The sequence below is a fragment of the Paramisgurnus dabryanus genome, chromosome 2, assembly GCF_030506205.2.
Source record: "Paramisgurnus dabryanus chromosome 2, PD_genome_1.1, whole genome shotgun sequence".
In the NCBI taxonomy this organism is placed as follows: Eukaryota; Metazoa; Chordata; class Actinopteri; order Cypriniformes; family Cobitidae; genus Paramisgurnus; species Paramisgurnus dabryanus.
This window is the reverse complement of record NC_133338.1, coordinates 51722981-51743010: the sequence shown is the minus strand read 5'-3', so window position 1 is coordinate 51743010 and position 20030 is coordinate 51722981. Positions and strand designations below refer to the sequence as shown.

The 20030-nt window shown below is 37.4% G+C and overlaps 1 protein-coding gene across 2 annotated transcripts in view; it reads right to left on the bottom strand.

Annotated features, from left to right (window-relative positions):
* Nucleotides 1–20030, bottom strand: part of trip4 (thyroid hormone receptor interactor 4) — an 87305-nt gene that overhangs the window by 48676 nt on the left and 18599 nt on the right. For both annotated transcript variants that reach the window (XM_065261609.1, XM_065261610.1), the window contains exon 12: nucleotides 696–798. In XM_065261609.1, coding sequence (XP_065117681.1) covers nucleotides 696–798 — 103 coding nt within the window. The remainder of the gene's footprint in view (nucleotides 1–695; nucleotides 799–20030) is intronic.

Below are 20030 nucleotides of genomic sequence, written 5' to 3'. Positions count from 1 at the left end.
TCCATCCATCGATCTACCTATCCATCAATCTACCCAGCCATCTTTCTATGTATCCATCCATCCATCTATCAATCAATCTATGTATCTATCTATCCATCCATCTATCCACCCATTGATCTATCCATCCATACATCCATCCATCTGTCTATCAATCTATCCACCCATTGATCTATCCATCAATCCATCCATCAGTATATCTATCCGTCTCTCAATCTATGTATCTATCTATCCACCCGTTGATCTATCCATTATCGATCCATCCATCAATCCATCCATCTATGTATCCATGCATCAATCCATGTATAATCTATCCATCCGTCTATCCATGCATCTGTCCGTCTGTCTATCAGTCCATTGATCTATCCATACATCTATCCATACATCCATCCATCTCTAACTATCCTCCTTTCTAATTACCTACTTGTATTGTACTGTACCTATATATCTATTATATAGTACTGTACCTACTGTATCTATCTAATTGTGTATCGAGCGTATTGTATCTATCATATCTATCAGTTAAATCATGATAAGCATTAAATGCTAAACGCATCATAATTCCGGGACTGATTTTAACAAATAAGACTGCAGAAAATTCATCATATAGTTGTCAACCAGGTGCGCTTACACGTGTGCATGTGTTAAAACATAAACATGAAAGCACAGCCAGGATATGAAGAGGCGGCAGGACTTACAAATCTTATGTTTTCCTTTCATGGGAAATTTCACCACCAACTCCTGGGGGCTGGAGCAAATGAAGACAAATGGAGAAGTCGAGTCCTCGCAGATCTGGGGATACTGAAAAAGAAGAAAGAGAGGAAACAATGAGCCAAGCTCGGCCGCTCAGTTAATGCGCACAGAAAGCACGGCAGCTCTGAAAGGCTTCTCGTCCCGGTAATTGATAGGCTGCACACAGGAGAGGCGAAATTGACTGGCACTTTCATAAGAAAAGTGACATCTATTTAATCTGTCGGGGGAAGGCGCGGGTCATCTTATTTCCTCTCTGCCATCAGAGACCGCTATGATTGTATCAGGACACTGAGGAAGCACTAGCTTTTCACAACACTATTTCCTCTCCCCGCCACATTAAAGGTAACAGAGAGGTTGACACAATCAGTGCTTTTAAGAGCTCAGCAGATATGATGTCCCTCTGCATACTTCAGCTGTCTCATAGGGGATGCGGTTAAACTCGCTGAAGGATTTACTGGTGATAGACGCGCATATCTGATTGAAATGCTACAGGGAAAATGTTACTGCACAATCTAGTTGTTCATCACATGGAGTTACTTATTCTAAATCAAGATTAAAAAAGGTTAAATGGTAGAAATATCCTCTATTGCCATTTATGCATTTGGCAGACACTTTTATCCATAAGACACTTGCGACACTACATTTACATTTATGCATTGGCAGATTCATTTATCCAAAGTGACTTACAGTGCATTCAAGTTATAGATTTTATCAATATGTGCGTATGTTAGGGCTAAAGGGTAATTGTTTAATTAAATGTGGCGATTATGACGATTAATTGCTTGTTTTAGGGCTTTGGCGATTATGACTATTAATTGTCTATTTTATTGTTTTGACATTTAATTCACATTATTTTCACAGATTGTTGTGATTAATTAAATGAAACATTTTGCAAGGTTTGCATGGCAGTAAATATTAATACACATAACACATATTTAAAAGTCATTTGATACAGTCTTTTTATACAGGCGCTGCAGCTCCCCTTGTGTTTATTAGAGAGATGTGCAATCATTGTGGTGATCAGAAATCATCGCAATAGTTTGACCTCATCTGATTTCTGACGATTGCTTAAAGGAATAGTCTATCCATTTTCCATATTAAACTATGTTATTACCTTAACTAAGAAGAGTTGATACATCCCTCTATCATCTTAGTGCGTGCACGTAAGCCCTGGGGCGCCCTGCGACACTTCGATAGCATTTAGCTTAGCCCCATTCATTCAATGGTACCAAACAGAGATAAAGTTAGAAGTGACCAAACACATCAATGTTTTTCCTATTTAAGACACGTAGCGCTTTTCTAAGCAGATTTAAAAGAGGAACTATATTTTATGGCGGAATAGCACTTTTGGGAGTACTTCGACTCGCCTGAAGGGTGTTACTGCGCCGAGTCGAAGTACTCCCAAAAGTGCTATTACGCCATAAAATCTAGTTCCTCTTTTTAATCCGCTTAGAAAAGCGCTACGTTTTATTTTGTACCACCAAACTTGCTCGTATAACTACTCGTCTTAAATAGGAAAAACGTTGATGTGTTTGGTCACTTCTAACTTTATCTCTGTTTCGTACCATTGAATGAATGGGGCTAAGCTAAATGCTATCGAAGTGTCGCAGCGCGCCCCAGCGCTTACGTGCACGCACTAAGATGATACAGGTATGTATCAACTCTTCTTAGTTAAGGTAATAACATAGTTTAATATGGAAAATGGATAGACTATTCCTTTAATCATTGTGACAGCCCTAGCGTATGTTCTTGTACACACAAAAACAGACTATACTCCAGGCTTAAACAAACAGATGGACACCATACAAATCCAACATAAACACCACAAATATATAATTATAAAGTACCTAGGGTTAGTTTTCATTACGAAGAGTTGTTTTAAAAGATTTTTCAAGATAGATTGAACTGCAGTGAGTACAGATTAAGCATGTGGGCTGAGATTCATTTAAAAAAATGACAGAGTGCATGATGGGCTGGTGGGAGGATTAATGAACAAAAGACTAACACAACACAGAAATAGAGCTATTCTTTAAAGAAACACTTCACCCGAAAATTACTATTCTGCCATCCTCGTGTCAGTCAATACATGTATGCCGTTATTTTTCTATGGTATACAAAAGGAAAAAATGTCATGCTCTTTCTTTTTGCTACAAGAGTTTATTGTCACCAGATCCATGAAACAAAAACAGTCCCAGTTAACAGCTAGTGAACAGCTCTATAAGGGATGATTATATGTTAGGAATGATGTAAATTTAGTCTAATTTTGCAATGTATAATGAAAAACTGCACTAAAAGTCATCGCAATGATATTGAACTTTTGTAACTTTACACTTTAATTGGATGCACACGAGTTGTCACTGCGGACTCACAGCCTGTAAGTTAACTCCTGTTAGCATTGCATTGTGAGCAAATTTTAATTTTACACAGTAATGTAGTAGTTGATACGCTTTAGCTATGATTTGAACTGAAGTTATTCACTAGTTATTTATTTTGCTTTATTTTGTTTTCAGAAATTAATTACTCTAGAGGGAATCTCTGTGGAAGTCTATTAAAGTTAAGTTTGGGTCACAAAAGCCGTTTGTTTATGTTGTTTACGTCTATAGTTGTGGTATTGTCTCCACAATTCATTCACACCACCTGGGCCGTGAAGATGTGGTCATCATTACATGGAACAGAGATTTGTGAACAACTTAAAATCTCCTTTTGTTTCCCGCTACAAAAAAGCATACAGCAGGATTTTTGGTTTTCTTTTGAACGCCAAGCCTCAGTCGTCTTATTTATAAGCCATCCTTAATAAAGCCTCTGTTCATCTCAAATCAAACAGGAAACATTTAACATGTATTTAACTGAACACAAAGTCTTATCTGAAATTCATGCCAAATGTTTTAACAAAGAGAAGGCGTACTGACACGAGGGGGATATAACTAATGTTCAGTATCTAATAATCCTGATCAAAGAGTGGACTCAAAAACATCTTCCTTTCATCCTTCAATAGCTAATTATGATTTAAAGCTGCAGATCTGCACCGGACGCTCCTCTCCTCCCCCCGCATGATAGTTTCAATACCTGGTTAATTGAAAACGCATGTCACATCCAAATCCATCCAATAAATAAAAGCTTACATTGCAGGCTTCAACTGTGACACTGAGATAAGATGCAATCTGCAATTCAATCCTTAAAGAAATATTCAGGGTTAAGCTCTTCCGCTTTATCATAGAAAATAATGTCAATTCAGTTCTTCAAATGAACAGAAAGCATGTTATTACAGATCGGCATAATTTATAATGATCTTATCACATTAGTGTCATGCTAATGCATGTGATATTTAAATACAATGTTAAACTATACCAGTTTAATCATATCAAGCATATAAAATGTGAATATGTGGTTAATGTTTATTCGTATGCTGTTCAACACTCCGACAGGCTTCATTTGTGTAAGTATTACTGTACATACACCTTGTTTATTTTTACATACAGAGGGGCATTTAACAACTATGTATTGCTGTAAATACATACAGTGAAAGTTTAATTGGCAACACGCTATATTTATGTTAAACTAGGGCTTTCAAAAGATTAATCGCAATTAATCACATACAAAATAAAAGTACTTTTTGTGCATAATATATGAGTTTGTGCTGTGTGTAATTATTATGTATATATAAATACACACACGCACATTAATGTATATATTTAAGAAACATTTACATGTATATATATATTTATGTATGTTTTTATATATTATATATAAATAAAATATGCTATATAAATAAAACATTTCTTAAATGAATGTAAATAAAAAATGCTATATAAATAAAACATTTCTTAAATGTGTCACTTTTTTATATTATATATAGATTTAAAAAATATATACATTAGGGATGCTTAACGATTAATCGTGATTAATCGTTAGCAGAATAAAAGTTTTTGTTTACATCATATATGTGTGTGAACTGTGTATAATAACTTTGTATAAATAAATGTACACCCATGCATGTATATGTTTTAGAAACGTTTACATGTGTATATACATTTGTATATTTATGTATAATTTATATTATATATAAATATAAATACTTAATATATACATTTTTTTTCTTAAAATTATACATGAATGTGTTCATATTTATACATATTTATTATACACAGTTTACACACATATGTGATGTAAACAAAAACTTTTATTCTGCTAACGATTAATCATGATTAATTGTTTAGCATCCCTAAAATACATACATACATTTTTTCTGAAATGTATATATGTATGTCTGAATTTATATATACAAAATTATTACACACAGTGCACACACATATATTGTGCAAAAACAAACTTTTATTTTATATCTTTTGACAGCCATATTTTAAACAATATTTTTGTTTCTTTATGTTATATATTTTTTATATTTTTGCTTAACATTACACTTTTAAGTATGTTTATACACATATTTTAGCTTTATCTGTAAATATTTTGCACAGCCTTTAGACTTGGGCAGATTTCGCTTCCCTGTCAATGACAAAATTTTACGGCAATCCATATTTCCGCTATTCATCGATCTGAATCATTGCTCTAAATCTGATCTCCATCAAAAGTCCCTCACAAAAATTCAATTTTTTTTATTTTTTAAGAAATCTACCCTTATTTGAAAGGCGATAAAATATAAAAATACTATTGTATTTTTTAATAGTGGATGACCGATATGGTTTGTTTTATGCCCGATATGATGTATCGATTTACGAGGTATTTTTAATGGTACACGCGATTAATCGCTGCAGCCCTAGATAACACAAATGTAATTACATTAACTGTCTGACTTTGGCTTTATATCAGTTTATTTTTATAACAAACAACAAATTTAGGGAACAGAAAGAATTATTGGTCAATAAAAAAAATGCATCGGCCAATGCCGATAATTAAAATTTTTACAAATGTCGGACGATATATCTGCCACTTGAATATATCGGTCTATCACTTCCTGCAATATTTCCTTAAACAGGACACAAAAATCTTCAGTGCATCACACCGCCCACATTGCAGTCCCCATCGAAAACACTTAAACGCAGCCGGGTGCAAAATGTGTGAGCAGCCACAGCAATATGCTGACAAGGTGCAAGATAAGTGGAAAGACCTTTTTTCACTAGACTGAGATTTTGCCAGTGTGTCAAAGCAATAAGTGCTGTGATGAGAGATTCATATTGTCCAGCACAGAACAGGGCAGCAAAGGGTGAGCGGCCCTTGCCAAGGAACATTATAAGATTAGTGGACAGAGCACACCATAGACTATAAGCCTCCCCACATCCCCAAACAAAGACAACCCAGTGCTTTAACTAGCCAACGGAGCAATGAATCTGAGACTGGCTGTCGGCTCGCCGCTGATGAGCTACAGCCTCCGAGCTGATGTCCGCAATTAGACATCCAGGCAGGCAATCTCCTGCACCGTGGCGCAGGGGTAATAGGGCCGGCCCGCTTGGCCGCACTCAATCTCGGCCAAATAAAGAGGCTTCATTGGCTGAGAGACCCTGATGTTGAGAAGCACAGAGAGAAAGGTTCTTCAAAAAGGAAAAGGAGAAAGAGCAGGAAAGAGCAGGCTGTCAGGATCAATGCTTTCATGCTCAACGTTTTTTTCAGTGCCAACCCAACCAAGACTGGATGGAAAATCGAAAGCTCAGCAGCCTTTTTCAAAACAAAACAAGAAGAAACGCGTAAAACCCTGAAAACCGAAGACCATCTGGGACGTGAAGTGAGAAACATGCCTGAGCTGCATTCCAGCTTCATGACGGATAACAGTGAATAAACCATGAAGAGGTGAAATCAAACTGACTCCTGAATCTCTTGAATATCTCTTTAAGGCAAAACTCAGCACCAAATACCACAAAAATGATTTGCACATAAACAGCTATTATTCCAATCCAACTCTAAATTCCGAAACTACAGCAAGCCTACGTCATTCCGGACAAATTTGGAAAACATTTATTTATATATCTGGAAGGCAGTGCTGGTCTCTCTCCAGGAGAGAGTTGTGCAGTGATTAATATTTAAACACACACACACACACACACACACACACACACACGCACAAACACAACTGGTGTCAAGTCGGAGCAGAGATTAATTATACAACACTATCCAACACTGCCACTAGTGCTTTTACATAATTTATGTCTGAGCCACAAGAAAATTCATGTCCGGCTATTAACGCTTCACAAGCTGCCACTGTGTCAATCAAGACGGTGGTAAACGCTCGCCGTAATGCATACTGAACAGGTCATGTATTCGTAGAGATGGCAGGACCGGACGTCCACGAGCAGCTGTGCAGAAGCCCGGCGGGGGAAAACAAACGTGGCTGTAACGCATTGATTGGTCTCATTTAAGACAAGCCCCTGAATGAATCTCCTACTGAAAACCCCGCAAGCAAAATGAAACACTGAGACAGAGCTGCCATCTTCCAGATTAGCATTCGACAGACCCTCAGCCACTGAAAAACATGCAGCATCGTGGGGCAATGATAGATATATGAGGCCGTTTATTTTGGCGGTCGGATTTATGCAGGCCAAATGTTTTGCTCAGTTCCATTTCCCTGAGCTTTGCCTGTGACCTCACCTCTGAGAACAAACCACATGCATTGAGAAAACAAGGCCGCCTATGAAATCAATCAGACCCTGAGTTAGACACAACAACTCGCTGTAGCATACACTGCAATGATTCTCCAAGGGGAGCACGTTTAACGTAATGTAGAGGGCAAAATGAAAAATGCATGTTGACAGACAGTGAAAGCCAGTATACATGTTATGCATGTAATGATGTAACCTAACCAGCATTCATCCCCAACATGAGTACCTGAGGTGAAAATTAAATTTTCACAGGATGAAAAACATTTACAAAAAGATACAAGGGGATTATGGTATGATGATTTAAGATGCTTCGATATTTATTTTTACAGTCGAATAGGATCTATCGACAAACGTAACTGTTCTATGCAGAATAGCATCTATCCACAAACGTAACAATTCTATGCAGAATAGCATCTATTGACAAACGTAACGGTTCCATGCAGAGTAACATCTATCCACAAACGTAACAGTTCTATGCAGAATAGCATCTATCGACAAATGTAAATATTCTATGCAGAATAGCATCTATCCACAAACGTAACAGTTCTATGCAGAATAGCATCTATCGACAAATGTAAAAATTCTATGCAGAATAGCATCTATCCACAAACGTAACGGTTCTATGCACAGAAGCATCTATCAACAAACTTAACGGTTCTATGCAGAATAGCATCTATCCACAAACGTAACAGTTCCATGCAGAGTAGCATCTATCCACAAACATAACGGTTCTATGCACAGAAGCATCTATCAACAAACGTAATGGCTCTATGCAGAGTAGCATCTATCTAAAAAACGTAACGGTTCTATGCAGAATAGCATCTATCAACAAATGTAACGTTCTATCTAGAATAGCATCTATCTACAAACATAGCGGTTCTATGCAGAATAGCATCTATCCACAAACGTAACGGTTCTATGCACAGAAGCATCTATCAACAAACTTAACGGTTCTATGCAGAATAGCATCTATCCACAAACGTAACAGTTCCATGCAGAGTAGCATCTATCCACAAACATAACGGTTCTATGCACAGAAGCATCTATCAACAAACGTAATGGCTCTATGCAGAGTAGCATCTATCTAAAAAACGTAACGGTTCTATGCAGAATAGCATCTATCGACAAATGTAACGTTCTATCTAGAATAGCATCTATCTACAAACATAGCGGTTCTATGCAGAATAGCATCTATCCACAAAGATAACAGTTCTATCTAGAATAGCATCTATCGAAAAGCATAACGGTTCTATGCTGAATAGCATCTATCCACAAACGTAACAGTTCTATGCAGAGTAGCATCTATCGTCAAGTGTAACATTCTTTCTAGAATAGCATCTATCGTCAAACGTTACGTTCTTTCTAGAAAAGCAACTATTGACAAACTTAACAGTTATATGCAGAGTAGCATCTATAAACAAACGTAATGGTTCTATGCAGAGTCACATCTATCGACAAACGTAACGGTTCTATGCAGAATAGCATCTATCCACAATCGTAATGTTCCATCTAGAATAGCATCCAACGATAAAAGTAACGGTTCTAAACAGAATAGCATTTATCGCTAAGCGTAACAGTTCTATCTACAATAGCATCAATCGACAAACATAGCGGTTCTATGCAGGATAGCATCTATCAACAAACATAACAGTTCTATCTAGAATAGCATCTATCGGCAAACGTTACGTTCTATCTAGAAAAGCAACTATTGACAAACGTAACAGTTATATGCAGAGTAGCATCTATAAACAAACGTAATGGTTCTATGCAGAGTAACATCTATCGAAAAACGTAACGGTTCTATGCAGAATAGCATCTATCCACAAATGTAACGGTTCTATGCAGAATAGCATCTATCCACAAATGTAACGGTTCTATGCAGAATAGCATCTATCCACAATCGTAATGTTCCATCTAGAATAGCATCCAATGATAAACGTAATGGTTCTAAACAGAATAGCATTTATCGCTAAGCGTAACAGTTCTATCTACAATAGCATCAATCGACAAACATAGCGGTTCTATGCAGAATAGCATCTATCAACAAACATAACAGTTCTACCTAGAATAACATCTATCGACAAGCATAACGGTTCTATGCAGAATAGCATCTATCCACAAACGTAACAGTTCTATGCAGAGTAGCATCTATCGTCAAGTGTAACATTCTATCTAGAATAGCATCTATCGTCAAACGTTACGTTCTATCTAGAAATGCAACTATTGACAAACGTAACAGTTATATGCAGAGTAGCATCTATAAACAAACGTAATGGTTCTATGCAGAGTCACATCTATCGACAAACGTAACGGTTCTATGCAGAATAGCATCTATCCACAATCGTAATGTTCCATCTAGAATAGCATCCAACGATAAACGTAACGGTTCTAAACAGAATAGCATTTATCGCTAAGCGTAACAGTTCTATCTACAATAGCATCTATCGATAAACATTGAGGGTCATTACAAATTGAAATTACTGCATGGAACAGAGATCAGGGTTCTACAGAAGCAGTTTTGAACTAACTACTTTTAAATTGAAATAGCATCATAAAAACTCTGCAATCATTACGCAAAGCACTGATGCTAAAACTCTGTAACCCTTTAACATGTATGTGTTTGAGTAATCATTTTAAAACAATTTGCAGGCAGAACTTACTCCATCATCCAACATAAAAAAATCATAAAACTGCTCATTCCCCCCAGCTTTCCACTGGGACTGGGAAGAGAAAAATATCTCTGTTATAATAAATATTTTTAAGGCACGAAAACAGCAAAACTTACAGCAAACCTCAAACCTCTAAAGGGACTTGACATCCAAACCCAATAAAAATCACAACTTTGGTTTTTCTCAAGTGTATTATTAAAGGCCCGGTGTTCCATCTGGAACAAAAAGTACCACAGAAATGTTGCTGTTAAACTAATACATCGTTGAAATAAAGCTTATTAGCCCCATAGATCTCAGTACATCTTTCAACGCCGCCCGTGTCAACAAGCATCAGGAAACAGCGACATATATGTCCGGCTGTGCAGTCGTTTCTTTGAGTGGACTCACCCTGAGGTCTCAAAAGGAAATAAGAGATATGTTTACGAGCGTGTCGATGGGCAGACGGGAACGTTTGCTTTGATTGCGGTTCTGGCCTACAGCCCATCTGCATCCACAGTGCTCCTGTGGAAGTCGTCGCCCCCCGTGAACTCCCAAACTCTCCCATAAAGTCCCATAAGAGGGATTGTAACTGCCCACGAGAGGATGCCTTTCATCCATATCCCTCCCGGCTCTACCGACACCTCATTAAATGGACCCGGAGAACAGCAGGGAACAGAAAGGATTTGACCACAGCACAATGAGCTGAACCTGGGAACTTTAAAACAAGTAGCAGTTGTACGGTGCGGTTCATTAGGGAATCCCTATAAAGAACTAAATGTTTTTAGAAAAACAGTGCTTAAGAGGGCGTGACATCACTTCCTGTTAAAGCTGCAGCGCTGACAAAAAACAGGATGAAGGATGAAAGCCGCACCATGGCTTTGATCCATCAGCACTGGCTTGGCTAAAAGGGACATGCGTACAAGAATATCACAGCCAGGTCTGTACAATCTGACCCACGACACCCTCAGCGGGTCTCTTAGCTCGGCCTGTCAGGAAGACGGATGCCTACCGTTCAGCGCTAAGGCTGACGTATCATCCTCTGAATGACAAGCGTCTGGCTTCCTAGCACAGGCTGGCCGGGATAAAGGAGGAGTATGTCAGGCGGATTAACAACTCCTCGATTCAGCGTCCGCAGCCGACACCTGCTACTGATGATGGAGGTCTTGGGTGAAAAACAGGGGGCCAGAACTCTTTAACAGAGCCAGCCGAGCACCTGCTGGACTCCACACGGCCTCCATTCATGACCGTGAGTGGAAAAACGACCCCTTACTGACCATATAACAAGCGATCTGTAGGGAAAAATCAGCTGGACGAGTAAAACAACCTTCATGGGGGATAAACAAAACAGCCATTTGCTGTTAACACTGATTTAAAGAAAGGTCAGTGGAGTAATTACTAAATGAAAGGCCTTTGTTAAGACGATTAGAAAATGTGTGATGCCATTTATGGTTAATTCACAATGCCTTGCATAGAAACCCTAGAGTTAATGCTCACAACAGGCGTAAGACAAAACAGTAAGATTTTACAGCAAGATTGTATTTGTTAACATTAGCATAAAAAAATCAAATCAAAAATCAAAAGCTGTAACATTTGTTGTAACATGCACAATGACCTAGCATGATCAACTGTATTGGCATTAAAGGTCCCCTAATATACAAAATTCACTTTTATGTTTTTTGGACAATTGTGTGTCATTGTGTGTGTACACAACCACCCATGATAAAAAACTGCCCACTCCATGTTTTAAAACCTCACCGTCCATGGAAAAAGCTTTTGGGGTTTTCTGAGCAAATGACATCACTTTGTGCAGGCCTGGCCCCCAAAACCTTCCAAAGACCCCAGTTAGGTCATCATTTCTAATTTAAATCTTACATAATTCATTACCGCCAGTTCATTATGAACAATGAAGTAATGTGATTGTCTTATTATAGGGATAGTTTGGCCAAAAACGATATTAAACCCATGATTTACTCACCCCCAAGCTGTCCGAGTTGCATATGTCCATCGTTTTTCGGACAAACACTTTTTCTGATATTTTAGAAAATGTTTTAGATCTTTCAGTTGATTAAATGTAATGTTACGGGGTCCACGACCTTCAAGTCCAAAAAAAAGTGCGTCCATCCTTCACAAAATAAATCCAAACGGCTCCAGGATGATAAACAAAGGTCTTCTGAGGGTAATCCGCGCGGTGTTGTTGTAGAAATATCCATATTTAAAACTTTTTAACGAAAATAAATACCTTCTGGTAGCGCCGACATCTTGACTCCATTTGTGAAGGTTGGACGCACTTTATTTGGACTTGAAGGTCGTGGACCCCGTAACAGCACATTTAATCAACTGAAAGATCTAAAACATTTTCTAAAATATCCGAAAATGTGTTTGTCTGAAAAACGATGGACATATGCAACTCGGAAAGCTTGGGGGTGAGTAAATCATGGGTTTAATATCATTTTTGGCCGAACTATCCCTTTAAAAATGGGGAGTAAACAGGGAGAAAAGCAGAAGCTCATTTGCATTTAAAGAGACAGCACACCCAAAAACTGGCCTTTTCAACATGGTATAATACATTTTCTATAGGGTATTTGAATCTGAAACTTCACAGACGACTTCTGGGGACACCCGAGACTAACATTACATCTTGACAAATTGCCATATTAGGTGACCTTTAACTAACATTAACAAAGATTAATAAATGCTGTATTGTTTATTGTCAGTTCTTGTAAGCTTATGCATTTACTTACGTTTACTAATAAAGGACATTCCACTTTTTTTTGAAAATATGCTAATTTTCCATCTCCCCTACAGTTAAACATTTGATTCTTACCGTTTTGGAATCAATTAAGCTGATCTCCGGGTTTGGCGCTAGCACTTTTAGCATAGCTTAGCACAATCCATTGAATCTGATTAGACCATTAGCATCGGGGGGAAAAATAACTAAAGAGTTTTAATATTTTTCTTATTTACAACTTGACTCTTCTTTAGTAACATCGTGTACTAAGACCGACAGATAATTAAAAGTTGCGATTTTCTAGGCAGAAATGACTATGAACTATACTTTCATTCTGGCGTAATAATCAAGGACTTTGCTGATGTAACATGGCTGCAGCAAGCGTAGTGATACGAAAATAGTCCCCTGCCATTGAAAGTAACCAAGGGGACTATTTTTTAGGCAGTGCGTAATATCACTACGCCTCCTGCAGCCATGTTACATCAGCAAAGTCCTTGATTATTACGCTAAAATGAGAGTCCTAGCCATATCTGCATAGAAAATCGCAGCTTTTAATATTCTGTTGGTCTTAGTACACGATGTAACTACAGAAGAGTCAAGTTTTAAATAGGAAAAACATTGAAACTCTTTGGTTATTTTTTAGCGCAATGCTAATGGTCTTATCAGATTCAATGGATTGTGCTAAGCTATGCTAAAAGTGGTAGCGCCAGACCCGAAGATCATCAATGGATATCAAAACGGTAAGAATCAAATAGGGGAGCTCTAAAATTAGTATATTTTCAAAAAAAGTGTAATGTCCCTTAAGAAATTGTACGTTTCAGCTGAACTGGAAACAGCTTACATATCTTAAAACATATCAGTGCCATTGTTTTGTATTAAGATGCACATCAGTAATTTTTTTGTAACTCTGTCCGGGAAACAGCCCCAAATCAATCATTGTATGTTCTGATTTTTCTCCACCAATCACATCTCCTCTTTACTACTAGTTATAGCAAAAAAAACATAGGTTATGTAAATAGGAATCAGGAAAAATCTGTTATAGTGTAGTATACTAGTTAGATAACTAGTCATTTCTCATAATTGCCCAATCAGTGTTTTAACGACAGAAAGGTGGCAATGAACCCATTCGTTTTTGTAATACAATCTGTCTGTCTGTCTGTCAACAGAGATAAGACGGAGGATTGCTGCAGCCGTAAGGACACTGCAGGCTAAATTGCACACAATGCTATAGAGTCACATGGCGTCTGACCTCTTCAGAATGGCAGAACGCCCAGCACAGACGAGGGAGGGCACTTCAAAGCACATCTCAACACAGCAGATAATGAAGGCAGCTCCTGGAGAAATTGAATTCCTAACAACCACATCCTTACACACTACACACTGACAGGGAAAAGACAATGACTGCAGGGGGAGGACAGGTATCGCTATGAGAGAGAAAGAGAGAGAGAGAGAGAGAGAGAGAGAGAGAGAGAGAGAGAGAGAGAGAGAGAGAGAGAGAGAGAGCAAGCGAGAAATTTGGCTTGGATCCAGTTTAGGCGAAAAAGCTTTGCAGAGTATAAATATCACATTACCTCATGAGGAAACATAACCATCAGCTGCCCTACTAACCTGATCTAATGAGGGCTGCCAACTGCCCAATGTTTTATCATAACCATTCACTTCATTTAACAATTACAGCTATTAATAAATTAACTAATGAATCCCCAGTAATGGCAATTCTAGTAAAACCTCTAATTATGAGGTGGCTGAAATTTTAATCATGGATTTTTTTGCACAACACTGTGGATTATGCTTTAATGCACTAATAGGTAATCTAAAGGTTTTGCTGATGTTGCAGCCGTCCTCTAGTGGCAATTCACCTACACGTAAAACACATGGCTAATGAGATCAAAGTCCCTTTAAAAGCGAGTCGGTTCACTAAGCAGCCATTTTGGCAGTGACTCCAGCAGCTATTTACTATGCAGGCAGTATGCATGCGAGTGCAGCTCCTATCTGGAGATTTATTTTTGGAAAGAACAAAATCAAAACAACCTTTTGATTCAATGTCAAGTCCATTTCAATGACAACAATATTTAAAATATTTAACTTTTTAGCTCAAATCAGCCACCACAAAAAAAGTTTGGTTTAGCATTTGTGCAAAAATCACAGAACAGGCAACTCTTATATTTTAAAAAGTGTTCAAATGGAACTTGCTGTCCTTTAATGGCCACATTTGCAACTGAGATTAATTATAAATAATAAAATCATAAATTTTTCACTTTTTTAATACTGCTCATTACTCATTGAAGGAGTATTTCACCTGAAAATCAAGGTAAACTATTCAATTAAAGGGGACCTTGGAAAAGGATTTTAGTGTCATTTGAGATAAAAAACAAAACAAAAGTTATGTTATGGTTTATGTCAGGATTAATTATTTGATTAGAAATTAGTTGTTTAACTTTTCCCTACCATAAAAGTTTCACAAAATGCCTTCCAGGAAAATTTTCGTTTAATCATATTTTTTGCTTATACTTCTAAATATGGGTATTTTTCTTTAAAAATACAACTTTTTTAGCAAAAAGCTGAAATGATTTAATTTTTGTGAAGAAATTTAGCTAGAGATTAGGGCCCGGTTACTTATCACTAAGTAATTCTTAACCTATTCCTTAACCTCTCTCTTAACTCTATGGCACGATTCCCAAAAGGTTCGTACGCTAAGTATATCTTCTGTAAGTCACACTTTGGTAAGGTTGGGCTGGACCATTCATAAGCTCTCTCTTAGCGTTGTTTGAGCGCAAAACGCTATCGCCGCAGTCTTTAGAAATCAGCGCAGCGCAGTACAAGTCAAACTATGGTATGCTGACAATGATTTTATGTTATGGACATTTTTAAAACTTATAATAAAATATGTTTGCAATGGATACAGGACTATTTATGCAGTTGACTTTATTTGGTATCAGAACTAATGAATCAAAGACGGCACCGGTGTTTGTTCCTCATTGAAGTCTGTTCCCTATATGTTTATTGCGTTTTCACCACCTTACATTTATAATTTATTTAGAAAGATTAAAGATTTCAATCGGTTATACTAAAAAGCAATAATATCATGTATTCTATTATACAATTTATTAAATATTTCATATTTGACAGTTTTATGTCTTTTAACATATAGCCTGTCTTTTTCTTTTCTTTTTTTCTCTACTGTTTGTTTTAAAACTGTTAAGTTTCCAAACATAATAATTATATATTATACATATAATATGATTCATACTGTAAAAATAATTGACTTACAATCAAGAACAGTCAAGATACATTACATAAATGCACACATATACATCTCAGTAGCCATTAAAACTTTCAATGTATACAGTCTTGTATAAAATAATAGCAGTACAATGTGACTAACCAGAATAATCAAGGTTTTTAGTATATTTTTTATTGCTACGTGGCAAACAAGTTACCAGTAGGTTCAGTAGATTCTCAGAAAACAAACAAGACCCAGCATTCATGATATGCACGCTCTTAAGGCTGTGCAATTGGGGTATTAGTTGAAAGGGGTGTGTTCAAAAAAATAGCAGTGTCTACCTTTGACTGTACAAACTCAAAACTATTTTATACAAACATTTTTTTTCTGGGATTTAGCAATCCTGTGAATCACTAAACTAATATTTAGTTGTATGACCTCAGTTTTTTAAAACTGCTTGACATCTGTGTGGCATGGAGTCAACCAACTTGTGGCACCTCTCAGCTGTTATTCCACTCCATGATTCTTTAACAACATTCCACAATTCATTCACATTTCTTGGTTTTGCTTCAGAAACAGCATTTTTGATATCACCCCACAAGCTCTCAATTGGATTAAGGTCTGGAGATTGGGCTGGCCACTCCATAACATTAATTTTGTTGGTTTGGAACCAAGACTTTGCCCGTTTACTAGTGTGTTTTGGGTCATTGTCTTGTTGAAACAACCATTTCAAGGGCATGTCCTCTTCAGCATAGGGCAACATGACCTCTTCAAGTATTTTAACATATGCAAACTGATCCATGATCCCTGGTATGCGATAAATAGGCCCAACACCATAGTAGGAGAAACATGCCCATATCATGCTCCATGCTTCACTGTCTTCACTGTGTACTGTGGCTTGAATTCAGTCGTCTCACAAACTGCCTGTGGCCCTTGGACCCAAAAAGAACAATTATAAAACGAGCATTTCTGGTTCTTCATTCTGATTGGTTGAAACGCGTTCTAAGCCGTGATAAAATACACCGGTAACCTCACGGTTCAGACCACATTACATAAGTATCACTGCGCCACTGTTGCTGCCTACTGATTTATGAAAATAAACAACAGTGTCTTTAATCATATTTTTAATTTGTCTACAATTGCACAATTAATGGCGATATCCAGATAACTGTCAATAAATAGTGTTGAGTCATCTCGTCGATAAAGAGAAAACGTTGTCTGAGGAGTTTATAACTCAAGTTCATACGTCCGCTATTATCCACTGGGTGGCGATCTTACCCAACTTAAACACTGACGCATTCACTCAACACTGAAAACACAGCGTGTAAGTTCTGATGGCTTTGAATCTGATCTTTCATAAGTTCTTCACAAAAATTGAATTATCTCCGCTTTAAGCTAAAACATTTGAGAGGTGATAAGAGATCAAATGAAGATAGGATGAAACGTTTTTTTGTTTGAAAGCGGATGGTCAGTTGCACGATATAAATGTTAATGTATAAATTAGATGAATGTTGATTTATAAAATAAACACCACAGTCTTAAATCATATTTTCATTGTGTCTTTGCTGCATCCCTGTTGGTTGGGAACTGCGCTCTGTTTCAGTCACACTTGATTCTGAGGAACTACTTTGTTTGGCGGAAGAGTAATATTTGTACTAATATAATTACAACTTATTTGTGTTTTATTTTTTAAAATCCCTCTAACGTTATGCATATGAAGTAACCGTTTTATAAACGCAATAAACCCCCTCGAAGCAGTGGGGTTACAGTGCATTTTATAACAGCTAAGGGGGTTTTAGGCACTCCGCTTCGCGTCGTGCCTAACAACGCCCCTTAGCTGTTATAAAATGCACTGGTAACCCACTGCTTCTTGGGGTTTATTGCTTTATTTTACTCTCATCAGTCCACAAAATGTTCCTCCATTTCTCTTTAGGCCAGTTGATGTGTTCTTTGGCAAATTGTAACTTCTTCTGCACATGCCTTTTTTTTAACAGAGGGACTTTGCGGGGGATTCTTGAAAATAGATTAGCTTCACACAGACGTCTTCTAACTGTCACAGTACTTACAGGTAACTCCAGACTGTCTTTGATCATCCTGGAGGTGATCATTGGCTGAGCCTTTGCCATTCTGGTTATTCTTCTATCCATTTTGATGGTTGTCTTCCGTTTTCTTCCACGTCTCTCTGGTTTTGCTCTCCATTTTAAGGCATTGGAGATCATTTTAGCTGAACAGCCTATCATTTTTTGCACCTCTTTATAGGTTTTCCCCTCTCCAATCAACTTTTTAATCAAAGTACGCTGTTCTTCTGAACAATGTCTTGAACGACCCATTTTCCTCAGCTTTCAAATGCATGTTCAACAAGTGTTGGCTTCATCCTTAAATAGGGGCCACCTGATTCACACCTGTTTCTTCACAAAATTGATGACCTCAGTTATTGAATGCCACACTGCTATTTTTTTGAACACACCCCTTTCAACTAATCCAACTACTTTCCCAATTGCACAGCCTTAAGAGCGTGCATATCATGAATGCTGGGTCTCATTTGTTTTCTGAGAATCTACTGAACCTACTGGTAACTTGTTTGCCACGTAGCAATAAAAAATATACTAAAAACCTTGATTATTCTGGTTAGTCACATTGTACTGCAATTATTTTGAACAAGACTGTATAAAGAATAAACGTATAATGTGATAAAAATGCTATAAAAACACTACACTAAAAGGAAACATAGGGGGAACAGACTTCCACACAACACCGGCCGCGTAACTGTTTAGTCCATGCCAATTTTTTTATTCGTCAACCCTTAAACCTTTTGACATTTTGCTTGACGTGGCTAAATAAAAAAATCGCCTTCCAAGAAAACTCATTATGGAGCTGCTAGATCTTCTCAGACCATATTCTCTATCTAACTAGGTTGCTTTTTATTGAAAAGATTTCAATAAACTTACCACTCAAAAACGTCCATTAACAATCTCCAAACAATTGATTATTCCTCAAAATCTGTATATTTGTCTAATACAGGCTCAAACATAAGGTATGCTTACACGCACGCACACAGAGCTACTGAAAGGAGCTGCTCTGTGAAACAGCCAATCAGAGAAGAGCTCAACATTATTATTCATGACGCTTCCAAATAAGGTAATAACAGCCCTTTTTATTATAGAAAGAAATTCTAGGGTTGTAAATGGACATGCAAAATAATATTTGCACTTAATAAAGCCACAGACTTTCCATGTAGATAGCAGAACAATTTAGCATAGTGTATGAATGCATTCTTTGGCACCTTTAAGAATAATTGTGTGTTGCCGGTGCCCAAAAATAACACCTATAGATATATAGATGCAAATGTTTTCTACTCCTGTTTATCATGTTAATCTTAAAATATATACAATTGCATGTTTTAATATTGTATTTGACTTATTTCTTTAAGGTTAACATAATTTTACAATAACTGGTGACCTTGCAATGTTTTTATACACATCTCATGACTAGCTGTCATGTGTATTTTGTCATAAGACTTTAGAATCAGTAAGATTTTATGTTGTAGACATGTCGCCATATTTGAAATTAGAGCTTAGATGTCTAGGAAGATGTTTAAGTGTAATAAATAGCTTCTGTGCTCCTCTGCCCAGCAACATAATTTAGGTCTCCATGTCCAAAATAAAGCAGGAGGTGCCACATAACAGATGATGGTGCTTTCCCAGTAATCCTGCGAGCGGGGGTCGTTGATCAATATCTCAATGCACTCTAATACGGCAAGACTGTTATAGTGCCACCAAACAGATGGGCCATGCTGTAAGCCTGTCTCTGAAAAAAAACTACCCCCACCACACTCCCATCTTCCCTCCCTCCAGGCTGCTCAGCAAAGCCCGTCAACCTTTATTCTCCGACAGGGAGGGAGAACAAACTACAGTTGGAGAGGCCACATAGCCGGCGCTAATTCTCTTTGAGAGGGGGTGGAGGACAACACGATCGAGAGATCCACACTTCTCGCTCAGGCTTTTACCAGAGGCTTTTTCATTTATGCCGTGCCTTTCTCTCTCTCCCTCAACCCCGTTCCACCCCCTCCTGAT